Source organism: Amblyomma americanum, chromosome 5, assembly GCF_052857255.1.
Source record: "Amblyomma americanum isolate KBUSLIRL-KWMA chromosome 5, ASM5285725v1, whole genome shotgun sequence".
In the NCBI taxonomy this organism is placed as follows: domain Eukaryota; kingdom Metazoa; phylum Arthropoda; class Arachnida; order Ixodida; family Ixodidae; genus Amblyomma; species Amblyomma americanum.
The window spans coordinates 8,424,585-8,440,021 of record NC_135501.1 but is presented as its reverse complement, the minus strand read 5'-3'; the positions used below and the strand labels follow the sequence as shown (position 1 = coordinate 8,440,021).

The following is a 15,437-nucleotide window of genomic DNA, read 5'->3' as shown; positions in this document are numbered from 1 at the left end:
TGTGCTCATATCAACAGCAGATGACCATTGCACAGAAAAATATAACTTGTTGAAAGCAGTTCTTTCTATTTTGATATACTGTCAACCCCAACCGGGGTTTTTACAGGGATGGGTCTAGTTAAAGCAAAGAAAGCAACAAGAAACAAATTCGAGGTCATCAGTTATACGGTACAAGGTATATATCACCAACATTTTAACAATATTTAGTCAGTTTTGTGGCAATATACTCAGCTCGGCAAGCTCCAAAAATTTAAGGACTGTCAGCTACATTACGAGCGGAGCATCAAGTACATTTCATTTGCGCACTGCTCGTGGAAAAAAGGAAAAATTGAATGTGTTCTTGCAACAAAAAAATTCCTCAAGTGTGAGAGGGTGTTTGCGGCGGGTGATTCTGGAGTGGCTTATATTGACGAAGTCTTCAGAGTTAAGAAATTTCAAGCGGTGCAGTTTCAATCGGATAGAAGGCTGAAACCCTGCGAGATACAAAAGTTCAGTAGGTGAATCTGTGCATCTGTACTGGTTATAGATAAATAGTGCAGCTTTTCGCTGCACACTTTCCAGTGCGGCTATGCTAGTACCATGTAATTTTAGCATATTCTAATACTGGGCGTATGAGGGTAGTGTATGCCAGAAGCTTTATTACGGGAGGAGAGTTATTCAAGGCATGTTTGAGGAAAAACAGTTAGTTCATGGCCTCATTTGCTACATACTGAACGTGCTTTGTCCAGCTTAGGTCGGATGAGATAAGGATATCCAGGTGTCAGTATTCTGTAGCAGTTCATAGCGCAGTGTTATCAGAGCCATAAGTGAACTTAAGCGGAATTTTTTTCTTTTTGACGGACATAGAAACAGTCTTGTCTTGCTAATGACCATGCTCCAATCGTGATACCACTGAAAAAGTTTATTCAAAGCGCTATTTAGTTTGATCTGGTCAGACTGATGTTTAATTTCATGATAAAGAACGCAGTCATCTGCAAACAGTCTCATTTTTACTTCATTTTGGTTAATTATATCACTAATAAATAGCAAAAATAAGAGGCGCAAGTACAGATCCTTGGGAAGACACCAGATACCACAGGAATAATGTCGGAGTCATGTCCGTCGAATTGGACAAATTGGTAACGTTCAGATAAGTAACTGCTGATCCATTGTGTCACGGGACGATCGCCAAGTAAGTGCTTGAGTTTGGACATCAATTCCTGGTGCGACACCTGGTGGAACGCTTTGGAAAAGTCAAGGAAAATTGTCAAATTGCGAGTGATTGTTAATACCTTGCGCAAGATCATGCACAATTCAAGTTGTGTTATAGCGGATAGTCCATTTCTAAACTTGTGCTGGCAAGGGTGGATTAGCTTTTTAGCCTCTGCATTTTAGTCAGAAATTTTAGGATAATGTGTTCCAGAATTTTCCCACATATACATGTCATAGATATGGGTCGATAATTATTTGGGGAGTGCTTATCACCTGATTTGTGGACAAGGATTACTTTGGCGATTTTTCATTCAGAGGGAATACGACATTCACTTTTGCTTGTGGTCGTTCGAGATTCTCGTTGCGGTGTTTCGTTTTTTGTTTCTGTTTCAACAATGTCTTCTGGTCGTTATCCCAAGCAAACAGTTGTTCATTTATTCTCCCTTTATCGTAAGTTAAGAATACTTTTTCTTTGCGGTCGCGATTTTGTTCTGTTCGGTCCCAGATATATTTTTCTGATATCATGAACAGCACGTGAAAAATCTTCACTGATGGAAAAGCCAGAGCTTTTTAATTTCGAGCATTGTTTGAATATGCTGACCTTGTTGCGGTAGTCGAAGTTCATGATTACAGGTCTGCATTTTGTTGGATCATCTTTATCTGGTTTTCCAAGCCGGTGTATTCTCTCGATTCCTGAAATATTACCGTATTTACTCACGTAATCCTCGCACTTTTTTTCCCTGAAAATCAACGCGAAGTTTGGGGGTGCGATAATTATGCGGGGAAAATTTTCAAGCAAATGTTTCGGAGTGTTAAATGCAGATGAATGGGTGCAAGATCAGGATTGTCAGGTCCGCAATTGTAAATATAACGAAAACATTACTTTCAAGCGTAACTTACCTTCGTTATGAAAGTACAGGGTGAACGTAATCCATGGTAAAACAGCGCGGAAAAAACACAAGGGCGGAACAAACACGACGACACGAGCACTGACTTTCAACTGGTGATTTATTACGCACGTGTGTACATATACTATTCCCGCCAAACACTACAGAGAACAAAAAATATTCAAGAAATACTGCGTCTTCACTGAACACATTAAATCTACTTTGCTGCAAATGAATGCTCCAAACAGGTGATTTCTTGGTTAGCCAATGATAATGAGGGCTTGCTAATGCATGCTGCACCCCCCTTGTCAATATGATATGCCTCTACTAGTTCCCTTACTATCTGATCTTTATGTTTGAAGATGACGGATGTCTGATGAAGCAATGGGGCGCACGTGTGCTTAGGTTGCCTGCAGTGCAGCGCCAAATTCGAACTGGCTGCCCTGTCCAAAGAATTGTAATGCTCCCTCAGCCGTTCGTTAAGACATTGCCCAGTCTGGCCAAGATACCACCGAACAGCGGTGGCAGCGGATGATAGCACAGTACCGCCGCCTAGTAGCACGCGCGCCCAACCATGGCAGTTAGTTGTGGCCGCAGTCAATAGATGGCGATCGCTACGACAAGCAGACGGCTCGCGGCAGTAATTTTGGGGGTGCGATGATTATGTGGGGAAAAAAAAATTTTCCAATTTTTGATAGCCAATGGGCTTGGGCAGGGCATGTAATGCGAAGGCAGGATAACCGCTGGTCTTTAAGGGTAACGGAGTGGGTTCCAAGAGAAAGTAAGCGTAGCAGGGGGCGGCAGAAGGTTAGGTGGGCGGATGAGATTAAGAAGTTTGCAGGCAAAGGGTGGATGCAGCTGGCAAAGGATAGGGTTAATTGGAGAGACATGGGAGAGGCCTTTGCCCTGCAGTGGGTGTAGTAAGGCTGATGATGATGATGATGAATATCATTCACAATGGCCTTCAGTTGATCGGCAAGCGAAGAGTCCCCAGGGCCGGGGTTAGAATCAACGTCACCTCCCAGTAACAGAAGAAATCGCAGTGAAAAACAGATGCACAAGAGTACATCCACAAGTGGCTGCGGGCACGGCAGCAGAATCAAGCAGACATTGTTACTATGAAATGATTTGCCGTAGCATTTCCTCACCTGGACAAGGAAGCTTTGTCGGGATCATTTGATAATTCGAACTTCGGATTACTGAAGCAGTTTTACTGGTTCCTTGAAATTCGAATTAACGAGCTTTTACTGTAACATCAATCCACTCCACGTCCATCCCGTGAGATTTACACGTAACTCGGTTAGCCTCACAGTGAGCTCGGAGGTGATGTTGGACTCGTGGGTGATTTTTTTCCTGCTTTCTGTTGCATACGTATCACGTCCATCAGTGTCACGTTGTACACTGAATATTTTGACCCTCATGTTCGCAATGAAGATTGCTGCTGCCTGTCGCATTCCCACATGTGGGCTTCTGGCACCTTGCCTTCGTTGCAACCTAGCACCACATCCGGGGACCTTCGATCGATCTCATTCGTGCTAGGCCAGTGTTCATTATAAATGGGAACAGCTGCATGATGTTGCTGCATTTGCACTTTGCCATTCATTTCAGCTGTGCAACATGGCCACCCTGGCACTCTGTCATTGGTTTAAAAAGTGGAGCTCTGTACATCGTGCAGGGTCAGTGCAAGCTTTGTGTTTACTACAGGCAGGAATGTGCTTCAGCCAGCACAGGGGCTGATCAGAACTGCCCTTGCTCACAAGGATGAGGGGACTAAATTGCATTTCAGTGAGGCAAGCACACACAAGTGTGCAAGAAAGTGTGACTAAACTGGCTGACATAAATGAAAAACTGAGGTTTTTGGTGTGGAGGAGATATAATGAAGCTTTTTAAGCTTTGCAAACAAAAGTGAGGCACCACACATCAGCACATTTGAGCTACTGTGATCGAAAGTAGGGGCTTTATATGTATGGGCTGTTCAACTAAACATAATTGACATATTTTGCAAAGGTGTCTCCTCTTCAATATTACAACATAAAAGTTAGATTTAAAGACCTTTTAGGTGTGACTGTGTGTCAAATTACAATATTAAGGATGTAAAACACCTTTACATTGTACTCATACATTTCTAGCATTGTTTGCCAACCTAAGTGATTCGGAAACTAACAGCTATATAGTCCAGAGTGCTTCTGAACTAGTGTTCTATTGCTCCAAAGTGCTCCAGGTTCGAAATTTCGGTGCTCCAGAATGCTCCTAAATCAGTGTTTCTCTGCTCCAAAGTGCTCCAAATTGGAAATTTTCTGGTCCAAACATTGCTCCAAATTGCATTTTACTAATAGCATCACTGCATTATAAGTCAAGCAAGAAGAAATTGGTACCAATGTCATGCTTCATAGCAGACAAGCTGAGAATGCAGCAACCCCCCTTTCGGAGAGTACATCTCACAGTGCAGGAGGAGGAAAGCATGCAAGCCCTGTTCGGTGTTGGTGGTGTGCATTCACTGCATCTGCACTGCAGCAAGTTCCTTGTGTTATTCAGTTCCAGCTTCTGCTCTGGTGAACGTAAAATGTGCATATAAAAGAACCCGGCTGCTCCTTCTTCCTGGCCATTTGACGCATGTCTTGGCTTGCACTGTTTTTTACCTTGCATTATTTCGCACTCTGGGGAGGCACTTATAGGATTTTACATTGCATCGTTTGACTGTTACATATTTTGGGAAGGTATTTGATGAAGTACTTGGAACAAAAGTGGGGCACATTTGAGCAAAACTACTTGGTGGGGGAAAAAAAAGCCGTTTATGCTGTGAAACAGCAGTGAACCTGACAGATTTTGATGTGTGCCTGATGTGTTCTTTGACAGAAGCTGCACGTAAAGTACCAACCAGTCAGTATTCCGGTTGTCCAGCCATGCAAGCCGTAGCAGGCTTGCTGTAAACACGCATTTCTTTCTGCACTGGTTGAAGGTGTAGGCTATTCTGCCATGCAAACAGCGAAACCCATTTGCTTTGGGGTAGCAGTGGTTTGTGCGCACTAACCTTCTCTCTCTCTTTCTTTCTTTCCTTCTAACACCACCAGACACGAAAGGTGAGTGACGTTCCTTCTTGATGTGTGATTTTGCCACGCCAGTTCTCCTCGCTTTGTTGCTGCCAACTGTTCCAAGCATCTGTTGCACTCGATGAACCAACACATAGAAGACAAATGAAGGACGACATTTCAAAACAGGGAGCACATATTTTACAGTTTTCTATCGGGGCACAAGATCTATTTAATGATAAAATATTGCATCAGGTGGTACCAAAACAAACAAGACGTGGCAAGCACGAAAAGAGGTACAAGCCAGCAAGCATCAGCTTTTGATTGCACGACTGACAAAGAAGGGGGCTTTTGTGTTTTGCCAAGATGTGTTTGCCAGTTTGAAGCATCTTCCTTTGATAGGCTATGTATGGCTGCAGTTCCCTACGCAAAAAAGGAAGTGATGCTGTGTAAACCTCCTTTTGTCCACTCTGTTGTCTTCTTTGTGCTGGTTCATCAAAATCATGGAAGACCACCTCACCCAAAAGCAAACAAATATTTAGAGCAGCCAAGCAGACCTCTACAAGTTACCAGTTTACCTGGTCATGGCAGCCAGCAAATAAGGCTTTCTCAATTCTTCCCTTGTCTTGCTGCCCAGACATGCCGTTGCATAGCGCAGTGCCTGGTTCATGGAATTGTATAGCAGATGTGCTTGACTGTCGCGATTAAAACTGACAACCGGGCGAGTTCTTTGAAACAGCATAATAGAAACGTGTACAACAGCTGTATCTTACCGGTACTCACCTATGGGGCAGAAACGTGGAGGCTAACGAAAAGAGTTCAGCTTAAGTTAAGGACAACGCAGCAGCAGCCATGGAAAGATAAATGATAGGTGAGGGAACAAACGCGGGTTAAGGACATCCTAGTCAAAATCAAGAGGAAGAAATGGGCTTGGGCAGGGCATGTAATGCGAAGGCAAGACAACCGCTGGTCCTTAAGGGTAATGGAGTGGATTCCAAGAGAAGGCAAGCGTAGCAGGGGGCGGCAGAAGGTTAGGTGGGCGGATGAAATTAAGAAGTTTGCAGCAAAGGGTGGATGCAGCTGGCAAAGGGCAGGGTTAATTGGAGACACATGGGAGAGGCCTTTGCCCTGCAGTAGGTGCAGTAAGGCTGATGTGAATAAAAACGATGACCCTTCCTCTAGTCTCTGTTGTGCTGTTTGAAAGAAATAATTACTGAGCTTCGCCACATGTTTTATTGCCTGGAAATTTGGTGCAGTAAAGTGTCATCTAAACTGTTCCAAGGTCCAAAAAATTAACTTGATCAGGGTGGCTGTTCGGGACGAAGTAGACAACTCGTGCTATACAGTAGAACCCCGCTGTTACGTTCCTCACTGCTGCGTTTTCCCGGCTGTTACGTCGTTTTAGTCCGGTCCCGGCATAGCTCCCATAAGATCCAATGTATTGGGTACCCCGCTGTTACGTTGTAGCTGTGAAAACGTTCCCGCATGATGCGTCGCAACCTGGCACCCCGAACTCGGCCGGGCAACGCGCCAACTGCCATTTTGACGAGTCTTGGCCAGCCTTGGCTACGGAATCGGCGACGAGACCATGGCCTCCGAGATCACCCCCTTGCACGCGCGTTGGTAATCTCGGAGGCCATAAAAGCCGCACGCGAGTTGGAGAGATTGCCACTAGATGGCCACTGCCTCGTCAGTCGAAGCGAGTAGTGAGTAAGCTAGTAAAACCCGCGGGCCCGCAGCAATCCAGTCTTTCTTGTTTGTGCGGTTCAACCCATCCGAGTCGTCTGTGTCCTTCCGTCAACAGCTACGCTGCCTACGCCTCGTCAGGCCTCGCTAATCCAGTCTTTCTTGTTTGTGCGGTTCAACCCATCCGAGTCGTCCGTGTCCTCTCGTCAACACCTACGCTGCCTACGCCTCGTCAGGCCTCGCTAACACCGCGAGCGATTTGTCGTCCTTTGATGGCGTCGCGCAAGCGCAAGGCGCTTTCCCTCGAGGAAAGGCTGGATGTTCTCAACGCAGTCGACAGGCAGCCAGCGCGGAAAAGAGTCGACATCGCCAAGGATCTTGGTCTGCCACCCTTGACGCTTAACAGCATCGTCTCGAAGCGTGCCGAGATACAAGGGAATGCTGCGCTCTTCGGCCCGAAAGCTAAGCAGTCTCGTGGCGCCAAGTATGGAAACCTCGACGAGTCGCTTCTTACTTGGTTTAAACAAGCTCGCGCTGCCGGTGTTAACTTCGACGGCAGCATTTTGCGCGAGAAGGCGATGGAAATAGCCGACCGAATGGGCATCAGTGACTTTGCGGCGTCAAATGGCTGGATCGACCGTTTCCGGAAGAGGCACGGCATCGCGTATAAGACGGTATCCGGGGAAGCAGCAAGTGTAAACTTGGAAACAGTCGACGATTGGAAGGCCACACTATCTGCCATAATTGAGGGGTATGAGCCTCGTGACATTTACAATGCCGACGAAACGGGTCTTTTCTTTCGGGTGCAGCCATCCAAGTCGTTAAGCCTGAAGGGCGAAGCATGCCACGGAGGCAAATGCAGCAAAGAACGATTGACGGTGCTCCTTTGCTGCAACATGGATGGCTCGGACAAGCTGAAGCCATGGGTAATCGGAAAATACCGAAACCCACGGTGCTTAAAGAACATTCGCCTGCTGCCATGTCACTATAGAAGCAACAGTCTTACATGGATGACGGGTTTTTTGTTCGAAGAATTTCTTCGTTACTTCAACAACAAGATGGGCTCCCAGTGCAGGAGTGCTGTCTTTTTTCTGGACAATTGTGCTGCCCACCCGAGAGACGCGTTGTTTCTTCGGAATGTTAAGCTTGTTTTTTTTCCTGCAAACACTACAAGCCACTTGCAGCCGTTGGATGCCGGCGTCATAAAGAACTTAAAGCACTCGTACAGGAAGTCCATCGTAAAGCGCTGTCTGGCACGTATTGATCGCGGACAGCAGCCTACAATCGTTTCAATACTGGACGCTATGCACTACGTCACTTCAGCGTGGACTGCAGTGAGCGCGTCAACTGCACAGCACTGCTTCGCGCGGTGTGGCTTTCGCATGGACGGCGGGGAGGAAACTGCCACGGAAGCTGAAGAGACGGAAGCAGCCTCTCATGATCAAGAGCTGAGTGAAGCTTTGAATGCGCTGGGTGCCACGGGAGTCGTATGACGACTACGTCGCCGTGGATGCTGCTGTCGTGACGTCCGAGTGTCAGAGTATCGCCGAGATCGCTGCAGACTCGGTCACGAGTGAAGCCTCAGACTGTGGTGACGGCGAGGAGCACGAGCCGCATGATTCCGGGGAGTTGGCGGACCCGAGCTTTGGAGAAGCCGTCGCGGCTGTGGACCTCCTCCGCAGGTACGTCGCACCCCAAAGCGACGCTGAGAGCAATGCGACTTTCCAGGCCATCGAGAAACGCGTTGTGTTTTCCAGCGAGCGGAAAAAACGGCAATCGACCATTCTCAATTTTTTAAAGACCTAAGCTCACTTGATGTTGATATAAATTGTTTCAAGGCAAAGCTGCACTGTTTTCATTAATTTTCGAACCTTTCCTCACTGTTGCGTTTTCCCGGCTGTTACGTTTTTTTTCGCGGTCCGGTGAAAAACGTATGAATGGGGTTCCACTGTAATTTGGACTGGCCTGTGGAGGGTTGTGTTATTGTGTGACCAAATGGCAGAACATCATTCAAACAGCCGTCCTCAAGCCTGGATTGCATGGCAGGTGAGAGGACGATTAGACAACACAGTCCAGTCAGAAGGTTTTGCTATTCTGAGCTTCACACTGGCCGGTGGCAGTGGTGGCTACCAGCCAACCAACCGAGCGCCTAACTGACCAGCCAACTGAGCAGCGCAGATATACGAAGTAGACAACACATGCGCTACATGTTGTTTAGTTGGGGGGGGGGGGGGGGGATGTGTCAGTGTCCAAGTTTCACCTTGGTCTCCCAAAAACTGCCATAAACCATCTGCATCATAGTAAGCTTATTTGATTGAAGCATGGTGGTTTAACAAAACTTCTAGTGATACAGGACAAGCTCTTGTACTGTGTCTTTATCAGCCTTTTCATGTGTATTCTTTCTTAGTGCTGTTATTAACATGATAGCGTTGAAGGCACTGTTCTCCAGAAAATGCGAAAAATCACGGGCATGGCTCTGGCATATGGTCCCGAGAGAGCAGCCTAGGAGTGACCTAGTGGTGTCATCACAATGTACCCACCATATCCGGTGACCGCCAGGAGGTAGCGTGTCTGACTTAAGACCCAAGGGAGCCAAGTTCAGTTCCCATCTCACCCCAGTTTTGTTTTCAGCGCAATTGATTTGCCTTGCATTTGTACATGTCATAATGGCATTTGAATTATGTTGTGGCCTTGCAATCAGAATTTTATCTCATGTTATAATCAATTCCAGCTCCGTGTGACGTCACAACCATCTAATCAATGATGAATTGTGTAGCAACATCATGACTTCTGTCGTATGGTGTGATATCATGCTCCTCATTAGTTGGTTGATTGTTGTGATGTCACATCATCGTCGACCAATGGGAATTTAGTTCTTGGACTCCAGGGGCTTTCGCCAAACATGCGCTTTAATGCTGTCGCGTTAAAATGAGCTTTTCCAAGGAGAAGATAATTTTCGGATGAAATCTTTGTTTTGTTGGGCATGTCCATGCAAAAGCACGGTGCCTCCGCTATATCAGCTGTGAACTACAAGGAGGCATTACTGCCGACACGTTCATTCTCTCTTGATACACAAGTTGCGCTTTGTGAGACATTACAGCACCTCTCCCTTGCCATTGCACAGTTGAAACCTGCAGGACCTGAGTGCTGCAATTACCAGCCACATAAAGTATAAAAGCTCGTTACAGCAACGTGTGGATAGTCAATATTTTGTAGAAGTTCATGGTGTCCGCATTCAAGTCTAGTATACAGTAACAGTGGCCCTAAAACTTTACACATTTGGCTAAGCACGGGTTGGATCGCATGTCAGAATTAATGTTGAATGTCTCTGATCATGTTGATGGCAACAGCGCACTTGTTGCATAATCTTGAGTTGTAAATAAAATGTCCAGTAGTATACAATGACCTGCTACTGAATTCACTGGAATGTGTTCTAGGGTCATTGATAATTTCACAGCAGGTGCAGTTTGAAATCAATTTTAGTCCTAGTAGCACAAAATACTATTTTCTGGGTCGCATGTTGCTTTGTCTCGACGTTGGATTGCGAGAAAGTGTAGATGTAAGGTAGGCTTTGTCATTGATAGCTGAGATAGGCTTTGTCATGTAAACATGGGTTGGATCGCGAGTTAATGTTGACTTTCTCTGATCATGTCACATTGCAGCCCATTGCTTTGCCTTGTGCAAGGATTATGTGCCTAGTTTTACTAGCCACTTATTTCCTTTCCTGCAGGGATCATCAAATAAAAAGTAGAGGTCCCAGACAGAGTGCTCTCCATTCCGCCGGCAGACGCAACTTGGACCTGCGGCATCTGCTTCTTTGCCCTCTTCCTCCTGGTGCAATGATGCGGTGCGCGCGACACGAGCCAGGGACCACCAAGACTCTTCTTCTTCTTCTGCAACGTCCTGGTCTCGTCTCCTCTCTGTTTGTTACTTGTTGTTGTTGCTACTGCAGCCTGTGAGTTTACGTCGTACTGGGCCCCCAGCATTTTTTTTTTGTTGCCCCTTGTTTACAATGTAACCCATGCTTTTGCATAAAGTTCTACACTGTCTGCTTTTCTACAGTGCTTCTTTCTCGCATTATTCTCTATTGATGTTAGCAATATAAGAAGACATCCAGCTATGTACAGCAGCTTTCAATTTGCAGCGTATGCTCTTAAGTCCAAGCACAGCGGCTGCTGCAAGTCAAACCGCAACACCTCTTCGGCAGGGATGATGTTCTAGTCGCATCATGTCCATCCCTTGACATGAAACAGCAGTGGAAGTAGTGCAGTTCTTCCTGATGGATTGCTGCGTGCAGGTTCGGCCTCGGAAACCAGTCGACTTTTGGGTGCACAGCGATGAAACCTTCCTTTCTTTTTCTTTTTAACAAGCAGCTTGTCTGAGAGACCAGGGCCCGGATCCACGAGACTGTTCACTTCCACGCCAGCCACAGCACGCCACTGAGTGCGATTGGCCACATGTCGTCACTGCCAGCGTGATGACATATCGCGGAGGCCGGACCGTGGTTTTTGTACACGTCACATGAGCTGTCAATCAAGTCAACCAGTTAGCCAGTTAGCCGGCCCTCCGTGGAACCGAGACGCTGGCATTCGCTTCACTGTAAACATGGTGGTTCCTCCGTTTGACACCTTGAGTTGCACACTGTTGAGCAATCATTATCGGCGGCCTCACGTATGTGAGGATCCCTTCGACATGCCTCATAAGGCTTTTAGGTGGCATTTCAAGCTTTAGCAGTGATTAGTACACCGGCAGTCCGCCCAACTACAAGAAAGACTTGTACCGCGATGGCGAGAGAGAAATGTTATCTGCATGCTTCAGTTTTTTTATGCTTTTAGGCTTCCATGTGGACGGTAGCAGGATGATATTCGGCACTGCTCGGCGTGAGCATGCTGACTTATACCTGTGATACACGCAGAAAAGTGGAGAAGGTGCTGTTGACAATCTGCCTGTGCCCCTAAGAGTGTCCCCACGCGTGCTTGCTGAGTGACGAACGAATAAGAAAGCCATTGAGTTCTTTATCATCACAAACGCTTCGCCGTGGCGCGTGTTATAGGTTTTGTTTCCCAAAAACTTTCACTGTTTCACTGCGGTGATAGCATAATCCACATCATTCCATTTATTGATGGTCTTTTACTAGAGCTGTTCCTCCTTGGTCAGCTGGTTCAGTCCAATGAAGCCTTTACCATGTAACACTGCTGCTTTTCACTGAGCCATGCTCCCTTTCTTTGCCACATTAGCCATGAGACATGGTTGGTACTCTGCATTTGTGTGGTTGTAAACAAGCTTCCATTACCTTGCAGTAAGCTATCTGGATTAGTTGTGTTAACATTCGTCTCAAGAGACTCAAAAAAGGGAGGTTGTACACTTCTAGTTAAAACTAGCATTTTGCAGTACCATAAGGACGAGTTTTAATGGCGAGCTGATGGAGGAATATATCATAAAAAGTAGTAGCGAATGTCTGGTTTGTTTCGGGGGGTTTAACGTCTCAGGCTATGATGGATGTCGTATGCGCCTAGGATAGTTTTAACTATCTCGGGCTTAACGTGCGCTGACATTGCAAAGTATACAGGTCTCTATCATTTCGCCTCCATCAAAATTAAACTGCGCCACAGTCGGGATCGAACCCGCGTCTTTCGGGTCAGCAGCCGATCACAATAACCACTGTGCCACCGCGGCGGTTTAGTAGCAAATGTGGAAGCCAGCCAACCGTAATAACAGCGAGGTGCGATTCGTGGATGCTACATGAACTGTAACGGCACGTTACTTTGGGTGCTGTCTCCTCTTCGTCTGTTTTCTTTTTTCATTAGGCGCACTGTAAATATTTTGTGAGATACCATAAAAACCCGCGTATTATATGGACCCGCATATAATACGAGGTGTAATTCGGAGATAGCCAAAACTGAAAAAAAAAGTTATATGGACCTGTATATAATACTGGGTGTAATTTGTAGATAGCAAAAACTGAAAAAAAAAAAGTTTTCATCCGCGTGTAATGTCGGTAAGGAAGGGCAGTCGGTTCGAAGACGTTCCGGAAGTCGCAGAAGCCGAACGCCTTCGATTATTTGTGTACGCTGGCGCACCGGATACGACTTGTGTATATCAAGCAGCAGGTATGTACTGTACAGAGGAGCCGCGTTTACGCCCACTTGCTTCCTGCGCCGTGAGTGTGCACAGACCAGTTCCGGCATACACGCTGGCACGCATGCTTCGGAAATGTCCGTTGGAGCTTTAGTGATCGTCATCGCCAGGTGTGCTGTTTTCCGAGAGGCCCTTGTGAGAGATATCTTTCCATAGAAACAAATCTTCGGTACAGTCGAGCGTGCGAGACATCCCACATTTCCTGAAATCACAACCGGTGCGCTCCGCAGGAATGCTGCCCCAAGCATCCATGGTTGGAGAGGTCCGTGTCTGGTGGCAATAACTGCAGGCTCTCCCTACCTCATACAATATAGCAGCACTTGACGCGGTGCCAATGCTTTTGGCAGCTACGATTACTTTCTTTTTAAAAGCAGCCAAGTGCTGCTTTTGCAGTCCGGATGTCATGCGAGGTGCGATCGTCCTGGCCGTTGCTATGTCAGGTCAGCGTAGTGAAGTGTCATCGAAAGCGAAACTACCGACCTCCGCCACCACTAGACAGCGCCTCTTTTCGCTGGAAGTGTGATGGGGGCGGCACTCGATAATAATGGAACAGGAACTGTGGATTTTGCCCGAAAATTGTTCGTATTCACATATAGTATGAGGTGGAAATTTGACATGCTGAAATTTAAAAAAAAAAACCACGTATTATACACAGATTTTACGGTACATATTATTATTTAGTCCACATGTGTCTTCGTCTGGTGTCTGTTTGCAAACAGTTTTTTCTGCATGGGATGTTCACCAACTAGTCCAACTTCAACTATACTGCTCCATGAGCTGAACTGGGAACTCACGCTGGCACAGCAAGTTGTACAGACCCAGACAACGGTCTCTGCATGCCAGCACTGTCCCCGGGTCACATGAAAACAGCAGTAACAAAAGTTCTGCAATGCCATAAGCCTCTTGCGCAGTTCAGATATGAGTGGTGCCCTCTGGCGAAAGCAAAAAAAAGATTGTGTGATCTCCGATTGGCTACAGTCTCACCCTCGTCCTCCCACAAGGTTCGCTTCACCCATATCTGCGTAAAAATGACGTAGCAGCAAAGCGAACTGTTTTGTGGATTCGGCCGCACTCATGTTGGTTTCGAGTATTGGACTAGCGTAGGATTTTGTCTCATGTGGCTCGGTCACTTGTGGCGGCAAGTCTTTGGAATTGATGGCGCTATCAGTGCTGTGAAAACAGTGGACCAGCAGATATGCATAGAGCTGTGTGGTATTGCAAGCATGTAGCAAGAAATATTAACAAAAACGTAGCATATGGACAAGACGAAGAAGAGTGAAGGCAGGATGGTTGCTACTGTTGCTACTGTAGGGCGTGGTAACGACCAATTGGCTAGGGAAATCTTGGAAGCCTAGGAAATTTCGATATGCAGTGAAGGCATATCGAAAGGCATTAGTACCCCATCTGTGTGTCTGATGGAGAAGGAATTGAAGTTTTTAAAACGAACTTGAGTTTTCTTAGCACCTTTTATTATCTATCACTCTTTCTATTTTCTTTCTTTTTTTGCTCATTTTCCACACGTTTTAAGATTATCAGTTTGTTTTTACCTTGTTTTATGTCATGCGCATGCGTGTTGTTCTGGGATGGGGTGTGGTTTAATGTCTCATTTCATTCTATTCAGTTGTAAGTGTAGCAACCGTCCTGTCTTCACCCTTCTTCGTCCCGTCCATATGCTACGTTTTTGTTTATAATATGTCTGACCAACTGGCCCCTCAGTATACTTTGTAGCAAGAAAGTCCTGTCCATTTATTGGAGGGGAAATTTCATTTCAGCCTCGGTGCGTGCAAGTTGTAGCAATGGCACTCCTGTCATAGTTGCGGAATCCCATGGATGGCCATCCTCACATTGGTGCTGATGAGCATGTTCAAAGGAATCGCCTTTTCATGATCAGTACTGTTGTTGTATGTAAGCAGTGTTGCGTTAATGCAGGTCCGGGTAATTGTGCACTGCTGCATTTTATACGTATGCCATTGGTTTGTTTGCACCAGGCTTGGCATGTTGTCACGAAGCTCTCGCTAGTCAGATTCTCTCTCACCTTGCATTTTAATGTTCTCACGTTTTCGATACACCTAGACAGGAGCACTGCACAACACACAGTTGGGATGAAAAATGACAGCATCAGTGCAGCACAAATAAACCAAAGATTCATGTCCCTTAAGTGAAGACTTTTGGTAGAAATAAAAACAGTTCATACAAACAGAGTTGTCTTGAAGGGACACACACAAAATTTCGAATAGTATGATTTCTTTAATGAGTGTGTGGTGGGGCATGAGCACTAAGAGGTGAAGAGAGACGCGCAGTGGCTGGAATAAACCAGTTTGCCTGCAGCTCTTGTGCTAGCAACATCTTCCGCACTGGCGACTTGGAACATGGACACCAACGCTGCACTACATGATGTTTCGCAGACTCCGACGTCCCACGTTCCCTCCATTGATTCCTACACCCCTGTCTTTTGCCATTCTGTGTGCAACATCCAGACGTATGGTTCTTACAAGCCGAAGCTCAT

The 15,437-nt window shown here is 46.2% G+C and overlaps 1 protein-coding gene across 23 annotated transcripts in view; it reads left to right on the top strand.

The window, feature by feature from the left end:
- LOC144132260 (uncharacterized) overlaps window positions 1-15,437 on the top strand; it is a 364,547-nt gene that overhangs the window by 266,083 nt on the left and 83,027 nt on the right. For 11 of the 23 annotated variants that reach the window (XM_077664564.1, XM_077664556.1, XM_077664554.1 and 8 more), the window contains one exon: window positions 3,687-3,830. The exons of 1 other annotated variant lie outside the window; for it this stretch is intronic. In XM_077664564.1, the coding sequence (XP_077520690.1) occupies window positions 3,687-3,815 (129 nt within the window). In that variant the 3' untranslated portion in view covers window positions 3,816-3,830. Of the gene's footprint in view, window positions 1-3,686; window positions 3,831-5,149; window positions 5,195-10,523; window positions 10,851-15,437 lie in introns of those variants that run through there. 11 more of the 23 variants (XM_077664563.1, XM_077664561.1, XM_077664560.1 and 8 more) reach the window with 2 other exon arrangements.